Source organism: Numenius arquata, chromosome 2 (genome assembly GCF_964106895.1).
Source record: "Numenius arquata chromosome 2, bNumArq3.hap1.1, whole genome shotgun sequence".
Lineage (NCBI taxonomy): Eukaryota > Metazoa > Chordata > Aves > Charadriiformes > Scolopacidae > Numenius > Numenius arquata.
In genome coordinates, this window is record NC_133577.1 from 43,291,699 (window position 1) to 43,316,322 (window position 24,624).

General features: G+C 42.0%; 1 protein-coding gene across 1 annotated transcript in view; it reads right to left on the minus strand.

Moving 5' to 3' along the window:
- Positions 1 to 942: 942 nt before the first annotated feature.
- PTPN14 (protein tyrosine phosphatase non-receptor type 14) overlaps positions 943 to 24,624 on the minus strand; it is a 72,023-nt gene continuing 48,341 nt past the window's right edge. Inside the window, exons 11-18 of the mRNA XM_074167942.1 lie at positions 22,531 to 22,609; positions 19,399 to 20,888; positions 16,532 to 16,675; positions 15,270 to 15,488; positions 11,149 to 11,277; positions 9,986 to 10,220; positions 7,629 to 7,789; positions 943 to 2,735 (exon numbers count right to left, since the gene is read on the minus strand). Of these exons, the coding sequence (XP_074024043.1) occupies positions 2,607 to 2,735; positions 7,629 to 7,789; positions 9,986 to 10,220; positions 11,149 to 11,277; positions 15,270 to 15,488; positions 16,532 to 16,675; positions 19,399 to 20,888; positions 22,531 to 22,609 (2,586 nt within the window). The 3' untranslated portion in view covers positions 943 to 2,606. The remainder of the gene's footprint in view (positions 2,736 to 7,628; positions 7,790 to 9,985; positions 10,221 to 11,148; positions 11,278 to 15,269; positions 15,489 to 16,531; positions 16,676 to 19,398; positions 20,889 to 22,530; positions 22,610 to 24,624) is intronic.

The following is a 24,624-nucleotide window of genomic DNA, read 5'->3' on the forward strand; positions in this document are numbered from 1 at the left end:
CTTAATTCATCATTAGGAAATTATTCAAAAAGCTATAACGAGATAACTAATTTAATGCACTTTGCTTCAAGGTTTATTTCTTGGCTTGCTTCCCAGATATAAAGCATCTCTGTGTAATTATCATGCAGATGCCGCTGAAAAGACTTTAAATGGTTGCTGCTAATTTAACAAGAGATATGTTGGCATTGGCAGGAGAAATTAGAGGAAAACTGAAGTTGACTGAAAACTCAACTGATCCCTAAAAGGAACATGGTCAAGATATTACAGCTAAATAACTCCTTACCATTTCTTGGTAGCTTGAAGTCTCCACCAGAATCCCTGTCACCTCGTCAGGCCTGTAGTGCAGGGTACCAAATAATCACAGTGCTGTTGTAAATACATTTAAGAAACATTCTGGTACAGAGCCTTAGATTAAGCTCCCACTGATTTTAGGGAAGGCAGGTGTGTAGGTCCCTTGGGTGCTGAAGCTGAGAGTGCTTGTAGGCTCTTGTAGGCTTGGGCCTTCGTACATTGACGAGGAGTTCAGAGATGGGGATGCAACGGAAAAAGCAATGATGGGACTAAAAGATGAAATTTATCTGAGAAAGGGATACCGAGAAAGATAATTTTACTGTGACAGAGTAACTGCATTGCATCAGGTGCTCTGAGAGGCTGCGAGATCTCCACCATTGGAGATATTTGAAACTGGACGTGATCCTGGGCAAGCCTATCCAGCTGTAAAAGGGATAGGGCCAGAGACCTCCAAGGGTCCTCTCCAGCAATCCGACAGACCACCGAGCCCAAGCAGGGCTGGGCTGCCCACAGGAGGGAAAGAGGAGTCAGTGTGAGGAGGAGTGCAGCCTCAGTGCAGGAACAGAACTTTCCGTCTCTTACAGCGGAAACAACTGGGGGAGTCCCACCACAACTTGCTAAAGCTTTTTTTTTTTTTTCCTTTTTAAATTTTTAAAAAGTGCAGTTACTCTCTCTTCTAACTGTAAGTAAATGCTACCATGTGCACACTAAAACATAATCCATAACATGATTTAATCCAATGAAATAAAGTTTGGAGAAAGGAATACACACTAGGTTGTGCAAAACAGCTAGCCAGTGCCGAGGGGCAGAGGATGAGGAAGAGAGAGGACAGGCCTCACTGCTGAGATACTTAGAAGACACGTGGATTTGTTCTTAGCTCTGTCGTAGATTTCACTGTTGGCCTAGCGAGAGCCAGTTAAGGATCTGTGCCCTAGTTTTGCAGTGGAGGAGGTCTGTTTCCCTTTTCTGTTCCGATTGTAAACTTCAGGCAAGGACTGTTTCTCCTTTATGTATTTATACAACATCCTCCTAAGCCTAACTGGAACCCTTGAATGCTACCAGGATAAACCAGTAATAATATCTAGGAGGGAGAGTCCAAAGTGACCAGGCAGAGAACAGAGATGATCCATGCAATTTAACGCAAAAAAGACCCTAACAAAGTGAGGTTTGCCAATACTGGAAGGAAAGCTGCTCCATGCGTTCATAAACCACAAGACAGTGATGGGGGAAGAATCAAGGCAGACTCCGAGTTAAAGCTCTCAAGGGTCACTATTTGGAGAACTCGGATACGAAGGAAAGACCATACTGATGATTTTGACAAAGTTGAAATAAACAGAAAGTAAAATGATAACAGTGCTAAAGACAGTATTTCACAGGGGAAACTAAGGCAACTGGAGATGCCTAACTTAAAATGAGATTCCTTTTCTACAGGAGGTGAGCCTGAAGGCAATAAACTTCCAGGGTAATTCATGAGAAGGTGCTTGATTTGAGTTGTTTTCAGCTGCATTTAGTTGAAATTCTGCTGTTCAACTCACAGCCCGCCACAGCTACCAGAAAGACTCATTCACTGACTTCGGCCTGCTCTGGGTCACTGCGCTTCACCCAGCGCTGCTTCAGCTCTTGGGAATCCCTCAAGGACTGCAGACGGTAGCACAGGCCTTGTTTAAAAGATCCAATATTGCTTTCTTCAAGGACTAATCCGAAACTGTAATTCCTGTGGAATTTGAACAGTTCAGCACCCAAAACTCTCTGCCCTCACAATGGCCTGTGTCTGAGCCCTCTGTAAATGCTCTGCTGCATGTGCAGAGGCTCTGGTCTCCCCGTCCCAGGAGTGTGTCCCCTCAGCTTCCACTGGTACAGAGCCATAACTGACATCTAGCAGGTCTTGTTTTTACCATGGAAGCCACATACCTGGGTCTAAAATGTTCTTATGTGAGAAAAAGTCCACTTCTAAGTAACTGTTCATTTCAGAAGCTGTGTAGCGAAATAAAAGCCAGTAAACTACCTTTACAAAGGATTGCTTTCCTTACGGACACGTTACAATGCAGACCAGTCATGTCAAATGTGGTTCAATTTGAAGGTCACTATAAGTTTTACAAGTTATTAAAGTAATTCACAAGTTATTCCAAGAAAAATAAATTATATCTTGTATAAAATAATCCACGGGAGACTCTAGCAAAGAACAATCATTCCTTACTTTCAAGACAACTTTAAAAAGTGCAATATATGCACACAGTGTTGTCAAGGCAGTTCCCCTTGTTCATCAGTAAGGTTCAGTCAGATCCACAAAGCTGGGTCTGGGATGTCTGAAAAGATTAAATAAGTCTGGAGTTTTGCAGGAACTGGATGAGCACTTGGTAGACAAACTTGTACTGGGCTATGGTCTGGATCATAAACATTCTCTGCTCCCGTAGGTGCCTCAGCATCACAGGAACATCCACTTTCTGTAAAGCAAAGGAGAAAAAAAAAAGCCATAAAGATGTAGATTCACTAAATCAAAGAATCATTGTCTCACCAGTTATCTGACACAGGGAACTGTATTGTAGTTATATAATGTAATGCATTATAACTAACTGTAGGGAAATACTACATTTTTTTCCCCCACCAACTTTCATTTCAAGGAGTATTACAATAGTATATACAGGTCACTGTGCGTCCAATGCTTTCCCCAATAAAGTTTATGGGAATTTCTCAACTATTGTAAATGGACAGATGACCAAAGACTTGTCTTCCAGTTGTGTACCACTGATTACCTCCCAGCGGATCATTAATTGAATACAGAATAAAGGGCTGCTTCTCTTTGGAGTTTTTCCTGTTTTGGCATACCTATTTTCAACTCAGTAAAATAAATCTAATATATCAGGTTAAAGGCTTGATATATCAGGAAGGTCTAGTACAAAATTTAAACAACCAAGATTCTATAGCTCAATTCAGACTCTACCACTGAGTGCATCAAGAGGCCCTGCGGCCACTTGCATACTGCGCTCTGATCCATGGTCAAACTCATTCATCGAGGGAGGATCTGAGAGATTTTTCAAACAGCAAGCAGGCATCAGCATCACTACAAAGGTTCTTTAGACAAAATTAAGGTGCAAGCAAATATACCAACCCTTCCACTAAAAGAGAAAGGAACTCATTGCCACCAAAAGTTCCAGAAACTGTGACACCCTACCTCCCCACAGCCAGGTCTATGCTAGAATAACACTCCAGAAGAAGCACATCTGTGAAGTGAAATGAGGACCCAGTATCGTATCCACAATATGTATTTTTTCAGTCTTCAAGCCAGAATTGGTCTGTTGCCATCTACTGAACTTCCACTAGCAGCTGGGACACATTAGGTGTTCTCCAAGAAGGCATTTTCCAGATTAGTTTCATCCAAAAGAAATTCACTCCTGTGCCCTGAAAACGCTCTGGAACAGGAACTAAAGCACAGTAAGTGGGGACGGATCAGGAGATCCACTGTGAAAGAACATCCTTAAACTCACTGAGCACCCTGGGGCACAGGCACCCTATAATGGTCTGAATCAAAACCCAAATGAGCTGTGTGAAACAGAGGCCCATGAGGTTGTCGTGGTTTGGGCTGAGCCACTAAAGCATTAGAAATCACTGCAAATTTTCTCAGGTGTTACCATTGTATCTCCAGCATTTGTTGTGTTTTATCTGTTAAAATGGGTACATGAGGAGCCATTCAGGAGTCATTGAGCCACGAAGCACAGCCTGCCAGGCTCAAATTCAGAGAGTGTGTAGTATGACCTAAGATGAGGGATACAAATTTTCTACGGCAGCAGTAAATGCAAGCACTAAGATACACGCTATTTTTGAGGGAGCTCTTAAGCAGTGCAAGATATAAAACAGAAGAACGGTTGCTCTGTCAGGCAACACAAACTGCACTTTGTAATGCCAGTTTGCCATTCCAGAAACAAAAAGGAACTTAGCAAGTCTTTTGGCTGAGCTGAGAAATGTTACAAGCACGGTGCCTGGACAAATGGACAGAGAAAGAAATGAACCCTGCTAACCCTTGGAAGTGCAACTGATCATGGAGTCTGCTTCCATGCACATTGGAAGTTTTCTGGAAAGTTTAAAATAAAATCCTGCTGCATATCCATTTCTGTCCGTATATATAAAACTCAGAATCTCCATTCTGTGTAAACAAGCCCTAACCCGTAAGCTATCGCTTTCTGAAAACAAGGCTAAATATTCTGCCACGTACCCCAACAAGCTGTTATAAAAGGACACCTCTAGAGAGTCACCAAGCGTAAAGGTTTGTGATGAGTAATGGCATATTATTTTCAAGCGAGCGCAAAGGGAAACGTAAGCTCTTTGCAGTTAACTTGGCTAACTCCGAGAAAGCCTCCCCGCGGGCTCGGGTGCTTACGAAAGCCACGCAGTCCCTGCTGCGCTGAGTCCCCGCGGAAACCGATCTCACCTGAAAAACTGCAAGAGAAATGCAGGCCAGCTGTGACCCGCACAGCCACCTTCCCCTCTCAGCGGCTCAGTGCTTGACAGCTCGTTGATTTTTACCGAGCATGCAGTGACCCACACACCTCCTCAAAACGGACTAGGCTTTGACTTATCTCAGAAATGAAAGAAAACCCCGTCCTCCCCATTCGACCTCACGATTTGTAGCCAACTCAGCATGCCACTCCAGGGAAGCAGAATCTTCACCTTCATCACAACGCACAAGTCAAAGACACGCAATGCTTTGCTAAGGTGGCATTTGCAAAAAGAACAAACAATAACACTACTCGTTTCCGACTCCCAAACTAAAAGATTTCCCCTATGAAAACGCACTGCAGCTGCAATCATGAGTTAACGGCCCAGTGCCAAGTCCAAACTGGAAATTGGTAGAGCAGGATCACAACTACTTTCTTGTTCTAAGTGACTATATCAGTAAGGATGGAATAACGTGACATATTACTTACTATATAGCAAGTTACTGAAACTATATCCCTGTAATGAGCTCCACTGCTTTAGATTCAACCAGCAATTGCCCAGAAGCCACACTGACTGAACCTGTATAGAATTTGATTAAACATGACTTTTTACTTAACCCGGAAAAAAACAAAATCGGAAGTTCTGGTTTTGGTTCCAGCACTGCTGCAGACTTTCCAAGATGGTCTGTATCAGGATTTTCAGCTTCCCTCGCCTTTTTTCCTTCACCACTAAAACGTTAACATTCATACACCTACTTATTAGGACACTTCTGAGTCAACCAATCATAAGAAATCAACCAATTCATAAGACTGAAACATTTTAAGTTTTATGACTTATTAGTCATCTTATTTCAGAAAAAAACCCAATTAATCTTACTTCAAAATTAAAAAGTAAAATTGCTGCATGAAAAAAGAACCTCTCCGTGTAGAATGCAGTATCTGTCACAAACTGAAAACATACTGCTTAACTAATAACAAAACATTAAGATTTTTTTCATCTTTTTTTTTTTTTTAAAATAGATTTTAACAAGCCAAAAATATTAACTTAGCACAATCTAGAGCAACAAAGCCCTTAAGGAAAATTGTCTTTAATATTAATGATGATTTCCACCATTAATCAAGACAAAAGAATGCTTTAATTAAGGGACATCAGAGAAATCCCTTATTATTGAGCGCTACCATCAGCTCCTAGTGAAGTTGATGAGAATTCTTCCGAATGTCAAGGCTCACCCCTGTGCTCAGATGTTGAGGTACCGCCTTTATCTTCACTTGCTACTCTTTGCCAACCAGATGACTTCTGTAAACCGCAGACAAACCGAGGTGGCCAGAACGTGTTGCGCAACTGTTAGTGTTTGTTCCTGGCACGCCATGAGCATATAGAGGTTACTATAAAGCAGCCACAGCTACACTGGTGCTCACCACCAATTCGGGTATGGCTCTTGTAACTATCCGGATTTCCTCCGGCGTGCAGAAATTTCATGGCTGCCGTGTGAACAACAGAAGCCGTCATTTCCAGATGCCGCTGTGTAAGGAAAGAAGTCAATTCGGCTCAAGAGTCAGAGCCAATGCCCCACACAAGAGCAGCGTGAACAGCAGCCGGCACAGGAAGGCTGTGGGATTCCCAAATTACATACCTGTGGGTTCATTGTGTCTGAGCCAGCTCCTCCTTCCCTTTCCTCCCCCATCCCCAAATAAAAAGGAGAAAGTGCAAACTGTGACACACATCTACAGGCCAGCTTCACCTCTAGTAAGGCCCAACCAGAGTTGGAAGAGGTTCATCTGAGGTTCACCTGAGCTGAGCCCCACGACCTCTAGGGGATATTGCAACTACAGGATGATGAGCTGGTGGAGGGGGACAACAGAGGAGAGAATAAAAAAATGACTTCTTGCATCAACTTTTGTTAAAATAGTGATGAAGGGGAAAGGGCACTGGTACTTGCCTGCTTTAGGACCTGTATTTCTGAATGAGCCAGAAAGCTGCACTTTGCATAGCGCCTTGCACAGAAAGGCTCCAATCTGTAACTCCCTCTGGTAACATGGGAAGTGGCTGAGCATTTCAGATGCGTACATCCAGTCTTCCCTGAATTTTGAGCAACTCATCCAGTGGATGATTAACAGGAGGAGCAGATGATATATGCCTATTTGCCACTCTTGCTCCGTTCTTATCTCTACGAGAGGTTTTGGTCTTTGAGCAGTTTCTTTGGCAACAGAAATCCCCAGTTTCAATAGCCATCATGCTGAAACTGTGTGGCACATTGCTATTCAAGACGTGGTGTTCTTCCTGGACAGTTAGTTCCCCAGTGACACAGGACACAGAGGAAAAGCAAGATGCTATACATGGTTCCTCTGCTGGTGCTCTTACTCTGAACTCCAGACTGTATTACTGGTTGTGTAATATTGGCTGCAGTTCCTAAAGCCCTGTTCCCCAACATAAACACATCTTTTTCTTAAGACACAGCTAAGTTTCGTTCCAGGTGAGATTAGAGACAATACAAGAGAGAGCAGGGAGTCCAAGGAGTGAATTTATAGAGCAGAAAACTTTAGTTAAAAGAGCAGGGAAGCTGACATTATTCTCTTGCCTCTCTCATGTAATCCTTGTAAACACACTGTCTTTAAACTGTTAATTAAATACAGGTATGAATTAGATTAAATTCTTAAAAGAGAGAAAAAAGCCCTATTTTTGAATGTATTAAAATAATACTAATAAAAAATGTGTAATATCAACTCAACAGAGAACTACAACAAGTAACCTGCCATGGGAAATCTCTGCCTGTTGCATTTAAAGCCCTTGTCTCACAAAGGTAACAGAAAGCACTTCAATGCCTTTTAATTTTAACCTCAGAAACGTAGCTGGTTAGTCAAGAAGGGAGCTCAGGGTTTGTCTTGAGAGAGAAGCTGACTTACTTCATTATGTTCCAAGCACCCAATCATCAGCTCTGTGAGGATCACCACCCCGGTCCTGCCCACCCCTGCGCTGCAGTGAACCACGATGGGAGGGTTGCAGTTGCTGCTGTCGGACACGCTGTTGGTGTGGCGACGCACCGACTGTATCTCCTCTAGGTAAGCTGCAAGGCAAAATGTAGACAAGGTTGCAAACACCTATACATCTAAATGTAAAAATTGGGGGAAAAAAGAATATGGAAAAGTCATTCTTTGTCAAAGTGGCAATAATTTACATTTTTTTTACAACATACTAATTATCTTGGCCAGGGTGCACTGAACAGCACTGAATCCAGCAAGTACCAGCTGGGTGTCAATTATTACTTGGGAGTCTACTCCTTTAAATTAAATAGTTCTTTTAAAAAATTAAATTCTGTTTTCCCCTCTGCAAATCTCCAGGTCCCCTAAGCAGATGATTCTAGACATTACTTACAGCAATTCCTGCTATTAACAGGCTGGGATCAAAACAACAGCTAAGTCCCATTGAAACCACTGCCTGTCAAAGCCAATATCAGATGGGAAGCGAGCATCCATCTGCCCTGGTTCCCCCTCCCTCCCTTCTCTCTTCTAGAGTGAGACAAAATCCCACCCACCTCTCTGCTCAGGGTTGTTTCTCAATAGCTAGGAGCTCTTCTGGGAGCTCACTGTCTTTGTTTTCTCTGAAGCCATTTCTAGAAAAAATGCGGGAACCAAGAACTGTTGTCCTGTGTGGCTACCCTAGTGCTGTTCAGTGCATTCTACTGTCAAACCACACCGAGAACCATACATACTGGAAGCTCAACCTGGTTAGATAAACACGCCCTAAAATACAACTCTGACCTCTAAACATCATTCCAGCATAGTCTAGAAGCATGACAAAAATGATGGGCCTCACCTAGAAAGACACATCCAGATGCACAACTCTTAAGACACTTAGCTTCCCACCAGTCAGAGGGGGAAGTGAGATCCGAGCTGAACTCTCCTGCCCTGACTCTCGGTGTCATGGCACCACAGCCTGAGCAGTCCTTTCCACACAAGCAGGCTGTGGCTGGAGGGCGACCAACATCAGAAAAGCTGCATTTTAATGCACGCAGTGAAATGGGACTGTTTGTGGTGGCAAACAATGGGACAGAGGAAATGGGGAGAATCAGGTTCCAATTACTGCCATGCCCAACCACAGCTACATGGGTTGGTAGGCGAAACAGTAAAAAAAAAAAACCCTAGGAATTGGGCAATAGCGTTGCCTTAAAAGACAGATTCCATGGCACTCTTTTGCCAAAGCTGAAATGCCATCTTTTTTTTTCTGCCCTGATGACAGAACTGGGAAAAGAGAACATGTTATTTACATTAAGCTTGTATCTCACAAAGGAGAGTGGATCACTAAGGGACTGTAGCTGTGTCAAGACCGAAGTGGATCTGTCGGGCCTTGCTGAGAGAGGACTTAGCTGCAACAGAGCTACGCTGCTGCAGCTGCAAAGCTTTCAGGAACGAAGAGGGCAGGCATCTCCAACGCATCAGTACACCATGTGCGGACTCCTTCAGTGGTAACTTAAAGATCTCTGCATCACGTTCCACTGTAATGCCAGAGATGTGGCTTCAGTTAAATAATGGTTGAATTCCTATTACTTAATATGGTAGTGTTTATTTCTTGGTAAGAACGAGGAAGCACTATTAACTCCTTACAGATGAATATAATGGCTGTATTTTCAGAAATGCATGAACCAGGACCATATTTAATTGGGAAGGCCCCTAGCATTGCCTGGGAACCTGTGGTGAGAAGAGTGGCAGCGAGTTCAGACTTAGTGCACACGTGATGTGGCCCTCTGCTCTTTTGCAACAAGTCCAGTGCCTCTGGACTACTAAACGCTGGCTGTCAGCAATAAGGGCTTCCTATGAAACTGGAGGAGTTGTGCCATATTTCTCTAACATCTGAACCACTCTCACCCAGACCTCTCTAATTGCATTTGTGTGCAGCCCGGTATCTCCTACGCTCATTAGGTAGGTGGGAAGTGGCAATAACTTATACTGACACAGCAGCCAGCGGAGGTATCCTATTATTTCAGACTTCTCAGGTCTTTAGCACTGCTGCTGCCTCTGATTTTCTTCTCCTGTTATGTCAGGTCTTTCAGGCACAAAGTCCTCAATCACCTTAGCTCCTACCTCTTGAATCCCACTTCTTTTCTCGAAATCGCAGCGAAGTACAACCTAGTTGAGGCCTTTATATGGCACAGCAATAACCATTTAATATCAACCCCAGCTCTAACTGGGTGCAGTGAACTGAATCCAGCATCAGCAACCTTTTCCTTGGTGTATTTTTATCATGCAAGTCAAAGAAATCTTACATAAAAAGCCTTGGACTTCTTCTGGACACCCGTGGTCTGGCCAGTCAGTATACTGCAAATGCCACACTGTCCTCTCTTGTCCAGAGAGAAGATGCTTGACCTTCAGACCAGTAGTTGCATAGCAGCCGGAGTCTGTGCGGAACTTAGTTGTAACCTTGAACTTCCCATAAGTGGCTGAGCTGTGCTTAGAGCCCAGTTTAGGCCAATAACGATGACTCTTACTTCTTCCTCCCTCCTTAATAATCAACAAACAAACAAACAAATAGCCATTAGTTCCTGCAGTTATAATTCTCTACGAACAGAGGGTATAAAACTCTGCAGATAAGCCAAGTATTCTTATTTCAAATTACCGGAAGAGCAAGGAGCATCCCACAAAGTAAAGAAAATATCATTAAAACTCAGCCATATAATACTTCTAAGTGTAAAAATGTTTGAAGAGCTAACTCGTCTCGTGGCAAAAGCCAGCTACTGCCTACACCACCTCAGTAAATATTCTCCTCCTGGGGAAGCCTCCCTTTTAAACGGAAGGAGATTCTCTTCAGCAGCTTCTAAGTATCTGTTGTTGCTCAGCCTTGGGGACTGGACAGTGACCTGATGTGCTGTGGCACTCCCTGTGTTTGCTAAAAGCAACCAGGCATAAAGCAGAACGCAGTGTTAGTTAGCAACGTGTGCCAGTTTTTATAACATAGCACATAGTTCTTGGATTACAGTAGAAAAAAATGTTGTGCTTGGCAGAAGAATAAAAAGATTTTTTTTTTTTCTTTTTAAATGGACACTTCTACAGAAACAACAGCTTCTGGTCTCTTTTCAGCTGATAAGAGTGATGGTATGCAGAACTGGCCTTGGATGGGGTGGAAGTCTGTGTCATTTTAACCAGGAGCAGTTCTGCGCTCTCACATTCCAATGGAAACATCTTTGTTTGCTTTGGCCAAACTGAAGTACAGCAGGGGGAAGAGGGGGCTCTGCTTGTTTCACTTTAGTGCTTGCCAAACCAAGTATCAGAAAGTTACAGAGTATAGTATTATAGCACTACAAGCGCACAGCCAAACAGAGTAAGAGGAAAAAGGGTTGTTGATAGAAAAAGCAGGTTACTGGAGTGGGAAGTGATGATAAGAGGAGATTCGCTCACATCAGAAAGAACTGTATTCTGAGATTTTACGTACCTCTTCAGCTGTGACCATGGCTATAACATTCACCCCCTGTTCCCACACCATCTGCCAGAAGTCATGGCACGTATGTGGCAGTGGCCCTTGGGTAGCAATGTAGTGCCACTCCTCTCCACCTACAGTAACCTGGGAGTAAAGAAAAAAAAATAAAATAAAAATACAGCGAGTGCCCAAATTCTCAGCAGCATCTTGGCCAGAACTGCCCTTTTAATAAAGGAGACCATAATGAAACCTTTACTTCTTTGTTCTTCCACTGTTTTCCAAAATTCTGAACAAGAATCATGCTTTTGATAAGAGTAAATCTGGCAAAACACAATCTTTGGTGCTTCCAAGTCCTTTCTTGATGCCCATAAACATAAAGCTCCGAGCAAAACGTCATCTATTTTTCTTGCCACGGCATCTGGATTGTACAGATGAAAAAAGAAATTTTTTTTTTTGTTTTTTGAGGCCCTGTTTCTGATATGGCTTAAGTACAAATAAGCAGCTGACTGACTGCCCTGGGCTTAGTGACAGGCCCATGGTGAAAGAAAAACTGAGCACCAGAGGAAGTGTTAAAAAGGCATCATGTTGCTGGAAATGAACACACAGTGGTGTAAAAAGCCTGAATGCAAATGACATTTTGCAGGAAGAAAGCTAGAGGCCTCTGCTGGTTAGACCTCCCTCCAATACCTTCCACTCAGGCAAAAAATAATTTCTTAAACAGATTCTTACTACACTGATCACTGCCAAAGATGTGGCCAAGCTGTCCCCAGAAGAAGCAGTTGTGCCCCCACACTGTACATTACAGAGAGCTCAGATAGGCCTGTTGCCAGCTAGTGATGGGATCAATGACGGCTTCATTTCATGTTCCTCTTCCTCACTCATCTTAGGTTTTTCAGTTCATAAGCTACAAACTACTGGCTTTCATATACCATGTGAAATTTAAAATTATCTAAAGCTGTAGTCATGTAAGTCGATTTCCCAATACATAACTGGATTACCAACCACATCTTATAGAAATATTTGTGTATTTGCATCACAACACGTAATGAAATTATTTTTAAGGCACTAACACAGAGATTTACACACTATAAATTATGTAGTGCCCTAAATAGACCCAACAGTACCTCAGAGTTAACCAGTATAACACACTGCATCATTTACTTGACTGGGGCAGATCTTCATACTTAGGCAATTTAAAAAAAAAAAAAAAAAAAAAAAATCACTTGTGTGTAAAAAAATTATTTTTTGACAGATTATTTGCTAAACATCAGGAAAGGTTTATAAAAAAATTTTTTTTCCAACATTTTAGGTAAAAAGCCAAACCACTTCTAGAGCTACTAGATTTTATTTTAAAATGTGCTTCCCAGCAAAAAGCAAACCCAGATGAACTAATTATTTTGGAAAATTAAAATATTTTTCCTTCTCAGGCTAAGACCTCTTAATTCTACATGTTAGCCCAGAGCCACTTCTCACAACAAAGTTATAAATCCCAGAGGAGAAGATTTACAACAGAAATGCTGACACATCCATAAATATCAAGGTGCTGGGGGACAACGCTACAAGGAACAATCAGTAACTCTGACAGGTTTAAGCATATACTGCGTTTGAGGTACAGGTCTTTGAATGCATTTTCAGAAATAGAATCAATTTATTTGCTACTCAAACAGCTGTCCACTAAGCTCAGTTACTTGGGTTTTTACACCTGTAACTAACACGGTGTTTGTATGATAACAATGGTTTCCAAACCTGTGCACCACCTCATTTTCTTATTTCATACTATGCAGCATTCTCCTCTGTGAATGAGGGTTAAAATCTGCAAGACCAGTGCAGGTAAACCCCCCAACTCCTCGTACCAGGTGGGAACGAAGAGAAACTGCCCAGCACCAGCCGCTGCTTGGACTGGTCTTGCGCTTGCAGGCTCGTCTGCAGTCCTAAGCGCTGGTACGGTATTACTGAGCTTTTTAAGTTAATGCCGACCTGAGCCAAACAGCCAGATGAAGTGGTCTTAAGAACTTTTTTGCTTAATCCATACATTTAATTACAATTTGTCTCTCTGGTACAGAGAACGATCTTAGTATCTTAGCAGCAAAAGGTCAATGGTAAATAAGTAGAGAAATACTGTAAAACTGTGGGGCTTGCAGACTGAGCTGGAATCCTCCAGGCATGGATCTTATCAGGATGATATAGGAGTTTTCTTTGTCTACTGACTTCTGGTCCAAATATCCAGCCTCCTGGCACATGATATGAAAGGACCATAAATAGTCTGGAGGGAATGGGATGCCTGGAATGTTTACTGCATTCTAATGCCCTGACTGCAGGATATTAAAAATTGAATATTGGGCTGCAAACACACACGCATGCTGTGCTACTGAGGTAAATTTCGCAGATGCGATTTCACCTTCTAAGCAAAAGCACATCTGCTTGGCTTTTGTACGCGCCACTGCGAGCGCGAGAGGAAAATACTGGCAAGGACCACTGTCATGTGCTAAAACATTTGTGCGTGTTCCTGGGTGCTCTATGAATGTGAGATGCGTAAGTGTCCAACGCTGACACAAAGGTAAAAAACGTAGACTCAAAACTGGGCAGGGAAAATTCTTTTCTGGCTAGTATTGCATTGTGGGCATAATTTATGTTAGGAATCTCTTTGGTTTTGGGCCTCCTAACAAAGTAGATGAAAAATTTTGGGCTCAGAAGTCCATCATCATTATAGCAACGTCTGATTATGCAAAAACTCAGTATCTGCTACCTACCAGGCTATGTAGAAAAGTGACAACCTGCCAGGATCCTGGTTCAGAAATTGTTTTGACTCAGGATTTAACACTGTAAATCACAACCAAGGAGGCCAGCAAGTCTCTTTAAACTTTTAAAAGGCTTTTACTCCAGGAAAATATTAATTTAACAGGATGTGTTATTTATTATTTTTGAATTTTTTTTTTTTTAATTTGGATTTTGACAATGAGAAAAAGCAGACAGCCCTCTCTGACAACAAGAGAATCTGTCATCTGAGGGAGCCGAGTGCTGTTACTTCTCTCAGGGTAGAGTAAAAGCCAACAAAGGACTTTGCAAATAGTACTGGAAGCTTAAAGAAAAACAAGCATCTGCAGCCACTGCAGGATGGTTCACTGTTAAAACTGGCCACGTTTGTAAGTAACAGAGTCAGATCGTATTTTAAGTTATTTCTACATTGAATTACAAGAAGAAATCTGAAGCATCTTGATAAAAAACTTATTTTGAAACACAGAAGTCAAATGCAGTATCCAATCAGAGACATAAGGATTTCCCTTTATCAATGCATATTTAAAACTTTTTAAAAAATAATCACTCATCTGTTATGACAAAAGGAAGAAAGGTGTTATTCACATGTAATCATGATATCTACGTGAACTTGCATTACTCATAACTAAATACTTTTTCTTTGGACATGGAACTGCATACATGGAACTACATCCTTTTTAAAAATCGTATCCTATATGCTAGTAAATGGAAAAAATGTTTCAGTCAAACCGTGTGCAGTGTTTCTTTCAGACTGCACCAGTCAGTCGCAGGGACTGATTCTGCATGGTTTGTTGTAGTCCCGCGGTGGCCTACAGGGCTATTGGGACTGACAAATCAGAACACATACTGACCGAGTAGACGAAGTTTGCCTGCAGCTGTTTGTGTCTCTTGAAAACTTCTGCTGGTGGAAACTCTGAATATATTCCTCTGTAGGAGTCACATCTCCTTGCCCTGCACTTAGCTGCTCTTTCTTTTAGGTACAGGGTCACGACAACCCCATCACATTGGAGGTATTGGGGCTGATGTCATGCATTTTCATGGGGTTTAAGAAACACGGCATCTCTTTCTACATTAACCAATATATTGAGACATTACACAGCCACCTGGCAGAGATGGGCATAAAAAAGTAACGGTGCCTCTCTAAAATGACTTGCCAGTCTCTAGCAAATAAATCAACTCAGGCATGTTAGTTGATAGGGGACCTTTAGAGATGCCCACACTGACACAAAGGTTCAATGATGCATTTTGACTAGGCTACCTTTTCAGAATTTCCAGGGTTACAGAAAATGCTGCTGTGCATCCAGAAATGCAAAGCTTTAGCATACCTTCATTTGCAAAGTAAAGTTCAAGAAAGCTTTTACCTTTATGTGTGAAGCGTTGATGTAGCCTGTATTATTTTCTTTGGTCGGCACCAGCTCTACTCGGTTCTCCTCATAAGGAACAACCTCCCTGATGCGGTTGCGCTCAGTGTTTTCAGGCAAGGCAGCTGTGGTGAAGATCCCATCTGCCTTTTTCTTTGGAATCTGCTCATATTCTGTAAACACCATCCCTTCCTCCAACTTCCTCTTCAAGATTTTGCACTAAGATTTAACAAAAAGGAACAATGATCCATTAATTTCTCCTGGAAGAGCGTTTACCACTAGACCCATCCAACTAGCTCTTTGAATTTCAACATATAGCCATAGCATTCTCCCATTCATTTCTTTTTTTCAGTTGCAGTTATCTGAGGAAACATGACACACTCCTATTTCTACTGAGTGAACCCACAAGCAAATTTTACATTTGTACATTCCACCTCCACATTTTAAGCCTGATACCATAAAAAGCAAAGCCATATTAAATACAATCTTGGTTCAACCTGAATTTGTATGTGATTTCACCACAACAGATATAAATTTAAAATATTTTTACAACTATTTTTAGGAAGAAGATTACACTGCGAGAAGTGTGATGTGGTCCATATTTCAAAATACTCCCTAATTTGCACTCATGCAATTTCGGTGGTTGAACAAAACCCCACATACATACAGGCAGAAGTTAAGTTCTGTCATCTGCATACCAGACAACACAAGGCTGCAAATTTTTATCTAGAAAGCCAGAAAGATTTTTTTGCAAATATGTCTCTCAAATCTTAATGGCAGCAACAGTTTTTAATTGCTGAAATTCCATATACATGCATACACCCGCATGTGCAAACATCAAGAGGCAAACAACTCTTTTGCTGTTTTGGTGTTTGGTTTTTTTTAATTTAATCCTGTTAGAGACGTTAACTGAACTCCCTGGTTGTATCAGAACATGCAAGATGGTATCTATGGATGATCACTGTAGAAAGACTGCCTGATCAACTGAAAAATGCACAAAATGTTAGATTTACAGCTTGATCTTGTATGACACTGTATGGCCATGTGAAATGGTGAACAGTGTCAATTTTCACCAACTTCAGTAAACGTTTGAGACATTTAACACTTTATCAGCATCCAAAGACACACCAGTGTTTCATTAATGGCTCTGAAAACTTTCAAGAGAATTATTTTCACATTTTAAAACAAATTTTATTGTTTGAGAAACTTCATGCTGCTGGGAACAAAGGGAGCGAGCAACATTTCATGAGCCTCCATCTTACCCTCTCATCCATTGGCACCTTGGCGACTTCATCCTGGCTGTCCTCCGGCACTGGAACCCTAGCAACTGAGAGTCCGTTCAGTGCTGCCAACATCAAGGGCCTCTTCTGGGCCTCCAGGCCTGCCATCTTCTGCTTTTCTAGATTCTTTTGGCAAGAAAAGGCACGTTTTCATCTCTGTGTGATTATTTATAATGCCAGTAAAATGCTGGAATGTTTTTTTAATCTCCAAAATCTGCAACTCTCTGGCCAAGGAATGCAGATGATCACCATTAGCATCGTAAATTCAAATACAACCTCTATTCTTCCTGTTATTCCTCAAAGGCCTGCTCCTACATGAGCACAGAATTTTAATTTCAAAGAAGCAATCCCAGCGTATAATACAGTTTACGTGCCATCAAAAGACATACAAATACAATCTCGAGCATTTTTCTGCAAACATTATTCTGAATGTAGGACACACAAAGCATCATCCTGTTACGTTAAAGCAGCGCTACCAAAGCCAAGATACCTGGGGCATCTTTTAAAAAGCAATAATTTCAATCTATTATAACAAACAGTAAAACACAGAACAGTTGTTTCTCTTCTGTGATGATAATACTTAAAATGAGAAGTCTTCTGATGCACTAAGCTATTATGGTGATTCAAATAGCACCCACGATATTTTTCAGACTAAAAACTGAGCTCACAAATCCTAGAAACCGAACAGAAGCGCCGCCAGGGAGGGCTATCGTTTATCATAGTCGTGCATCTTATTACGTTGCAACATGGAGAACCCAAGTATGGATTTTTAAATTCATCCTACTGCCCTCCTTATGCCACCGGGAGCTGAAACAAGCAGACAGACCATCTCTAGAAGGAGCCGAATTATGTACATTTTATTCCATTTCCTTAACAGTTCTTTCTGCCAGATTTGGAAGGAGAGATGAGCACAAGGGAAGCCTGGTTCTCAGCACACGTATGGAAACTGTGGTCACCACACAGGCCAAGCTCAGCTCCCGGAGACACACTACTGAACCTACATGTCCTCAGACTTATGTAAATGGCTTGATTTTTCAAAAGCCTGTCGGCTTTTTCCTCACCACTGGGCTCCTCCAGAGCACTAAGTAAAAAACAAACAAAAAAGCAAACCAGAACTCCAAAACCTCTCCGCTTTCTTTTCTTACTTCCAGAAAGCAGGAGAACACAAGTATTTTTTCTTTGTTTGGGGATTTTATTATTACTACTACTTGCAAGGTAAAAAAGAAAAGCCTGTATTTGAAAGATCAAGGTCATCAAATGACCGTAATATATGATTCCTATGACAAAAGGACAGTCTACATGTGTTAAGATTGCTGAACTAGGCTGAAACCACCTTAAAAGCTTAATGCTAAGACCACCCCTTCACTTTCAAAACAACAACAGCAGCAGCACCTTTTGACCAAACGATGATTTGAATAATTATTCAGAGGAAGAGTACTCAAACACCACCTTCAAGCTCTCTTCTTACCTTCATTTCCACCCTAAAATCCTTTGGGTTCCTGCTTCTCAATATGTTTTCTTTCCTCAGCAGATCAAAGGCGCATACCTATGCTTGTTGTTATACCAATGTCTACAGTATTCATTCATGAAAGACTGTGTTTTATAGTCAAGTATCTATTTTACGTCTGAAATATAAGATTCTGCAAGGAGTAAATTCAGTCTTCATGACACAACTTAGCAGCCCAAGTTTGATTCCTAACCATAACATCAGTGTAAGGATCACCAGTGAACAAGAAGCACTATACATATGTTTAGAAAACTTTTTTTAATACACAGTAGTATTTAAATCTAACTAGTTACTGACCTAGTACATTACAACCTCTTTTCTGCTCTGGACCATTTGGGTGCTACATTAACTTGTTTCAGGAATCGTTTGTGTTTCAGACCTCAACTTTGAAAAAAAAGAACCATGGCACACGCTTTGCTTTCTGTGACTGCAGCTGCACTTCCCAGAGTGTTCCATCAAGCACACACGGAAGTCACGGAGTGGTAAGCACCCCTCATATTTGCACCATTGCTTGCAGCAACACTGAAGCCTTTAAATACTTTTTTTTTTTTCTAAATTAATTGCAAATTTCATAGTACCCTATTTCTCATACTTGAGTACATTTTTTAAAAAAATAAACAATCCAGATCCTCAACCACCCAGCCTTTACATCTGCAGCTTCTGTAATTAGATATCCAATCACTCATTTAGGTATTGGCAAAACCTGCGATCCATACTCTACAGCTACCAGTGTTTTATTCAGATAACTATGTCATATAAAGTGGCAGGAAAGGCAAGGAGATCATTTGAAAAACTCAGTGTTTGCATTAATGTATATATTTTGTGATACTTAATTTGACATCCCTGCGAAGGAGGAATAAAATGCTAGTGCTGAAACACGATGATCTGCCCATCTCAGCAAACACATTTCAGACTCATCCCGCCCTCAAACCCACAGGGTTTAGAAGCCCGAGCAGCCACTGAGGGGGCCTTTGCGGTCAGCCTCCTCGTCACCCAGCTGCGTGCTCTGCCACCCACCTCGGGCTGGCACTGCTGCCAGGGTGGGGGCATCATCAGCTGGACCAGACATGGATCTGGCCAGCAGCCGGATAGCCACAGCGGAGGAAGCAGACAAGCCCAAAAGAAGTGGATGGGATCAGCCCCTTTGGTGGCCATACAGACAGACCCCCGAAACCAAATTGTATGTGACACTTCATATAACATTTCCTAACTTTAAGCAAATCGACATCTTCCCACCTTTGTGTTCCCCACCATTTCCCGATCCAACAGTTTTCTGGTATGGAAACAGACTTGTATGATTACTAATTTCCAAGAAGCCACTGCAACAGAGGAAGACACTTACCCTCATCATGATTTCTCTTTCTATAATGCTGTCCTCAATAGAAAACATTTCAGACACAGGCCTTTCCTTGACAGGTTCTTTCTTGACCCTCTCCTTCACACTCGTGAGGTCAGGCTCCGAGATAGAGGGCCCAAGTGAAGACCCGTTTATTGCCATTTGGTCAGTTCGAGAGACACTAATGGCTTTGGAAGGCCCTGGCCTCATGGCCTTGGCCCTGGCTACAGCCACAGAAATGCTAACATGGTCCTGCCTCAGGGCTCCATTGCTGACACTTTTACGAGGCCCAGGATACTCGGGAGGAGGTTTATTTGGTATTCTAGCCAAGGCAGCTTGCAGCTGAGCACTATATTCCATGTTCTCATGGAGGGCTGTTATTCGTGACACAGATTCTGGGGTTTCTTCTTCCTCTTCGCTTTCACTGCTGTGTATCAGCATCGTGGCATCAGAGAATGTCTTTTTGTGATGATAATGAGGAACCTGCTGAACTTCATGCCCCATCTGAACCGACTCTTCTGGCTGCACCTGCTCTCGCAAAGTGTTCCTGCGTGGCAGAGGGGCATTTAAAGTTTTTAATGCCATGGCTTCTATACCACGTACCATATTGCTGATGACCTCCAAACTATGGCGCTTGTTCACAGCTGCATGATGCTTCACTGCCATAAGGGGCTCGCTGACCTCCTGCAGTGACTGACGGACGACCGGTGAGCTGTCCTCTTGGAAGGTCTTCACTGAGAGCTGGACTTTGCGAGTGACCAAGTCAGGACTGCTCCCGCTGACATACTTGTGCCGGTGGCTTGCCAGGTCTGGTGTGCTAGTGGCAGGACGTGGGCGCGGGTATGGAGGTGGGGGTCTGAAGAGATAGTTCTTTAACATGTGAGCGGTGTTGTAACTCTGGCTGCTCTGCAGCTGCATGTTAGCCAGTTCTGGTGTGCTGACGGTGTGGGATATGGCACTGGCTGCTGTCTTATTTTGCACAGCATTATTAGGGTTCATTTGGTCAGATGGGGCGACAGGCTTGTTATAGCTGCCACCCTGGGGCCCGTACGTAATCGTGTAAGGATGCCTCTCTTGAATCTCAGGCTGACTGTAAACTAGGTCTTCCGGCTGGTTATAAGCATGTGTGTTTCCAATATTGAGATTCCTCAGAGACTGACTTTGGCTATCCATCTGGATCACTCCTCTCTTCATTTGCCTCATGACAGTTTCATAATCTGGAGTTGGCCGGTAAGATGGTACTATGATTGCACTATGTCTGTGGCTGGGGATATAGTCTGCTCTCATGATGTCGCTTCCAGGGATGCTCAGATTTGAGGACATTGGAGATGCCTGGATGAAGTTCTGTGAGCGATTGAGGGAGTTCATGCTGTGGGCACTGCATACGCTCCCATTGGGTCCATTACCATTCAAGTAGCTGAAGTCCACGGGACACCTGTCCAAACTGGTCTGAGACCTACAGTAGAAGGTTTCTTCATTTCCATGGAAAATGCTATCTGTGTAGGGCAGAGATAAAGATGTCGACAATGTTAACATACAAGGACTCATTCAACGTTAACAAAACTTCAGATGCAGTCTGCACCAACAATTACAGAGATAGCTTAGTGTACAACAACTGCGGGTAACATTTGGTCTTGGGAACATCCTTGGTTCATTGAAATAGAACTAAAACAAAGCTATTCCCGTAAACACTCCAAACAGTTAGCAAAATATGGTAGTTCAGATCCTTGTGGGAGACATGAAAGGGGAAAGACAGGAAGTGTTTTTGCCCAGGGTGGCAAGGAAGAATAACGGGGCAACTCCTCCCTCAGCATCCTGGAAGAATCCACTGCTGCTATCACCTTAAAAACTCAGTGCTGCTAGCCTATGGTAATCCTAAACATTCTCTTGTCTTTTCTGATGATGTACTGCTGTCTGTGCTTCAAAGTAGCAGAGGACTGTGCAATTAGAAATCCTACTTCAGACCAACCAACAGTTCTGAGGATCTTAAGTATAACATAGCAGGGTGGATCAAGACTCGGGGGTGAGGGAACAACCAAAAAACCAAAACCACCACTCTTCAGATGTGCTAAAGAACATTAAAATCTTCAGCAAAGGATATTTGAGAGGGAATCAAGACGGTAAAGACGATGTCCTTGATCACAACTTTACTGCAAGACTGTCTGTGTCTTGGAAGAAAAGAGTAGCAGCTCCCAAAATTCTGAAATCGGCTAGTTCTTCAACAATATAGAGAAGCCTGTGGTAAAACTAAGGGAACTTTACAGTTCTTCTAAAATTGAGAATAGCTCCCTTCAGAGCCTCAGCTTCACAGTAGTAGCCACTAAGTCACACCTTCTACTGTATGCAAGGAACTATCCTGAAAGGCTCCTTTCAAAACTTGCCAAGTTGTACCTTAAAATGAGTCAGACCACCACAACTCTAAAACATTATCAAGTATGACTAAGAGCTCCTCTGCCCGTGAGAGCACTTCAGCTGTACCTCTCGTGAACTGCAAAGAACACAGCCTAACAGACCTGGCTACGTGTATTCCAAAAGGTGGTGTGAGGGTGTTAAGGGTGTGAGACTTAAGGTGTTTAGGGGCTGGGCTCCATTCCCAGCATTGACTGAAGTAACCTGGTACAACCTGTTAGAGAATTTATTCGTCAAAAGCTGGGGTAAAAATAGCTAACCTTCCTTAAGTCCGTAACACCAACAATGCAGGCAGACGTTGGTGAAAAATCAGCAGAAAAGATTATCTAAATATACAGTTTCATGAACAGGACACTATGATTTCTCCTGCAGTAGAAGATATTTGCTGTCTCCTTTTTCCTCACTCCATTCCTCTCCCTGGCCCCAGCTGGCAATGCCTTTGAGTACAGCCATCATACTTCCTTTAGAAATTATTTTTTCAGCTCACTGAACTGGAATACCAAGTTTAAGGTCCATATAATCATGCACAGACATTTCAGAGAAATTTGAAAACTGAAATTGGACTTTAAACAGAAGACTTACTGCAACATTAACTATAAAACTGCTAGCTCTCCCCCAGCAGCAACTCCCATTTGACCATGACGGCATTAGAAATCTAGACATAAGGGGTAGGAGCTTCTTTGCATACACATGGATATCCACTAAAGGAAAAATACATGCTCTAAGTACCTTGTGAATTATGTGTTTCAGTGTAGTGTTCTCCACACTGGACATGCATAGGAGGCAGTATAAATGGGTGTTGTCTTGGCTGGAATAGAAGCACAAGGAAAAAGAAGCATTAGGAACTTTGTCTGCTACAATTTTTGAGGCTGAAACAGGAAAAATGGTTCTATGCCCTTTCCATTGAATACTGCTCTTTCTAACTCAGCCAAAGACACATGGTTTGGCATTTCTTTATAGAACAGAGAATAACGTTTTGTAAATTGTTTGCTAGATTTTGTTACAGAGCTCAAAGCTGACCGGTTAAGACTCCTTTAAGCTCAACCACTTCAGAAAACAACATCCAGGCTTCCAGCTCACTTCAAACTTTTCAGAAGTTTATTAAAAGCCTTTGCCCTTGAAGAATTAAAAGAAAACAAAACAAGCACCTAATCAGGACAAAAGCAGCAGATGGAACAAATTCAAGGTCCTAGAACATTGTTATACAAGCAAAAGGAGCACATCTGGACTTAAAATAACTCTGCATATTATATGAATATCAGATTCCCTAGATAATGAATTGGAGCCTTCCTCCAACAATCTGCACTGCAAGAAGATTTTAACACAAGTATCACAGGGGGCAATTCAGTATTAAATCAGCAAGATCATTTACAGCGAAATAAATCACAGTTAATATTGTATTCACCAGCCTTGTCCATTGGTAAACCAATGTGCTTTGCAATCACATTTTACCGCTTGCAATGTAACGTCCTGTCTGGCGTCGCTGAGAAAAGTTTATGACACATATTTTGATGTACAGAGTAAGCAGAAAGAGAAGGAAGACACTCTTGTCTTGTGAATATGTCTTCCTTAACAGCGGAATAAGGGCTTTTCATCTAGGCTGATTCAAGTAGTTCAAACTACTAAGGAATACTGTGGATGCCCAAGGCAAAAAAGAAACACCAAATAATTTGCCTTTGCATGTACATGCACAAAATGAACAACATGCAAGTTAGCTACTGAAGAGGTGGTGGGGAAGGGGTTAAATTTACATTTTCTATGTAAATGCAGAGAAGGAATGAGAATCAAAGAAAATGAGCACACATATGAATTCTTGCATACAAAATGGTCGTGTTAAGCCAGAGCTGGAAGAAGACAGAAAATTTCTGCTACAACAATTACTTTCAAGGGTATAAAACCCTATTCCCACTGAACACTCTGGGCAAAGGACCCTGCTGCTGACAACTCAAGTAGCAGAGCTTAGCCTGGAACAAACCAAGATGTTGGAAAGCTTAACCAATTGGGAGTGAGGGGGGCAGAGGAAAAGTGCAAGGAAGAAGTTACTTCTACTCAGAATGTACAACAGCCCATCTGCTTTGTGATAGATGTTATGGAAGATATCTGCAAGAAATTAGGGACTATTCTGTTGTGAGGTTTTTTGGTTTGGTTTTTTTGACAGCCCATCTGCCTCTTCTGAAGAAACAGGAGAAGCTTGAGGTCTGCAGAACATCAATATGCAACTTAAGGATCACTTTGAATTTATTTTTTTTTTTAATAAGCTAATTAAACTATCATCATATTTAGATCTCTTACACTGTGGAGGTTTTGCTAGAAAACCATCATCACTGGGTGGCCTGACAGAAGAAAGAAACAGCATAAAATGGCTTTAAAGTAATAATAAAATACAGGTTCACCATGATGCCAAAACCATATAAAGGGTCTTAATCTGAAAGGAATGAATATGATCCTCAGTAAAGTGGCAGAGCCTCAACCCAAAGATCCCACTTCACTTCCCATTTATGCCTACTGATTTATTACCCTACAAGACAAATGAATAGGTAGGTGTATAAAGGTATGTACAGTGCAGACAACAGTCAGGAAGGTTGGTTTTTTTTTTTTTTTTCTCCTCAAAGAGAACTGTTTCAACAAGTTAACAAAACAACTATGAGAAAAGCAGTTGAAAGTTCAACGTGAGTGGTTAGCAGCCCAGTTCACTTTTTAATTGATGAGCACACATTCCTCCTCTTGATCTTGCTAAGACTTTGGGGTGTTTCTTTAAAGCTTGTTGCACGCTTATGTTCAAAACAGAAAGAGGCAGCAGGATTTGTTTTTCCTTTGAAAAAG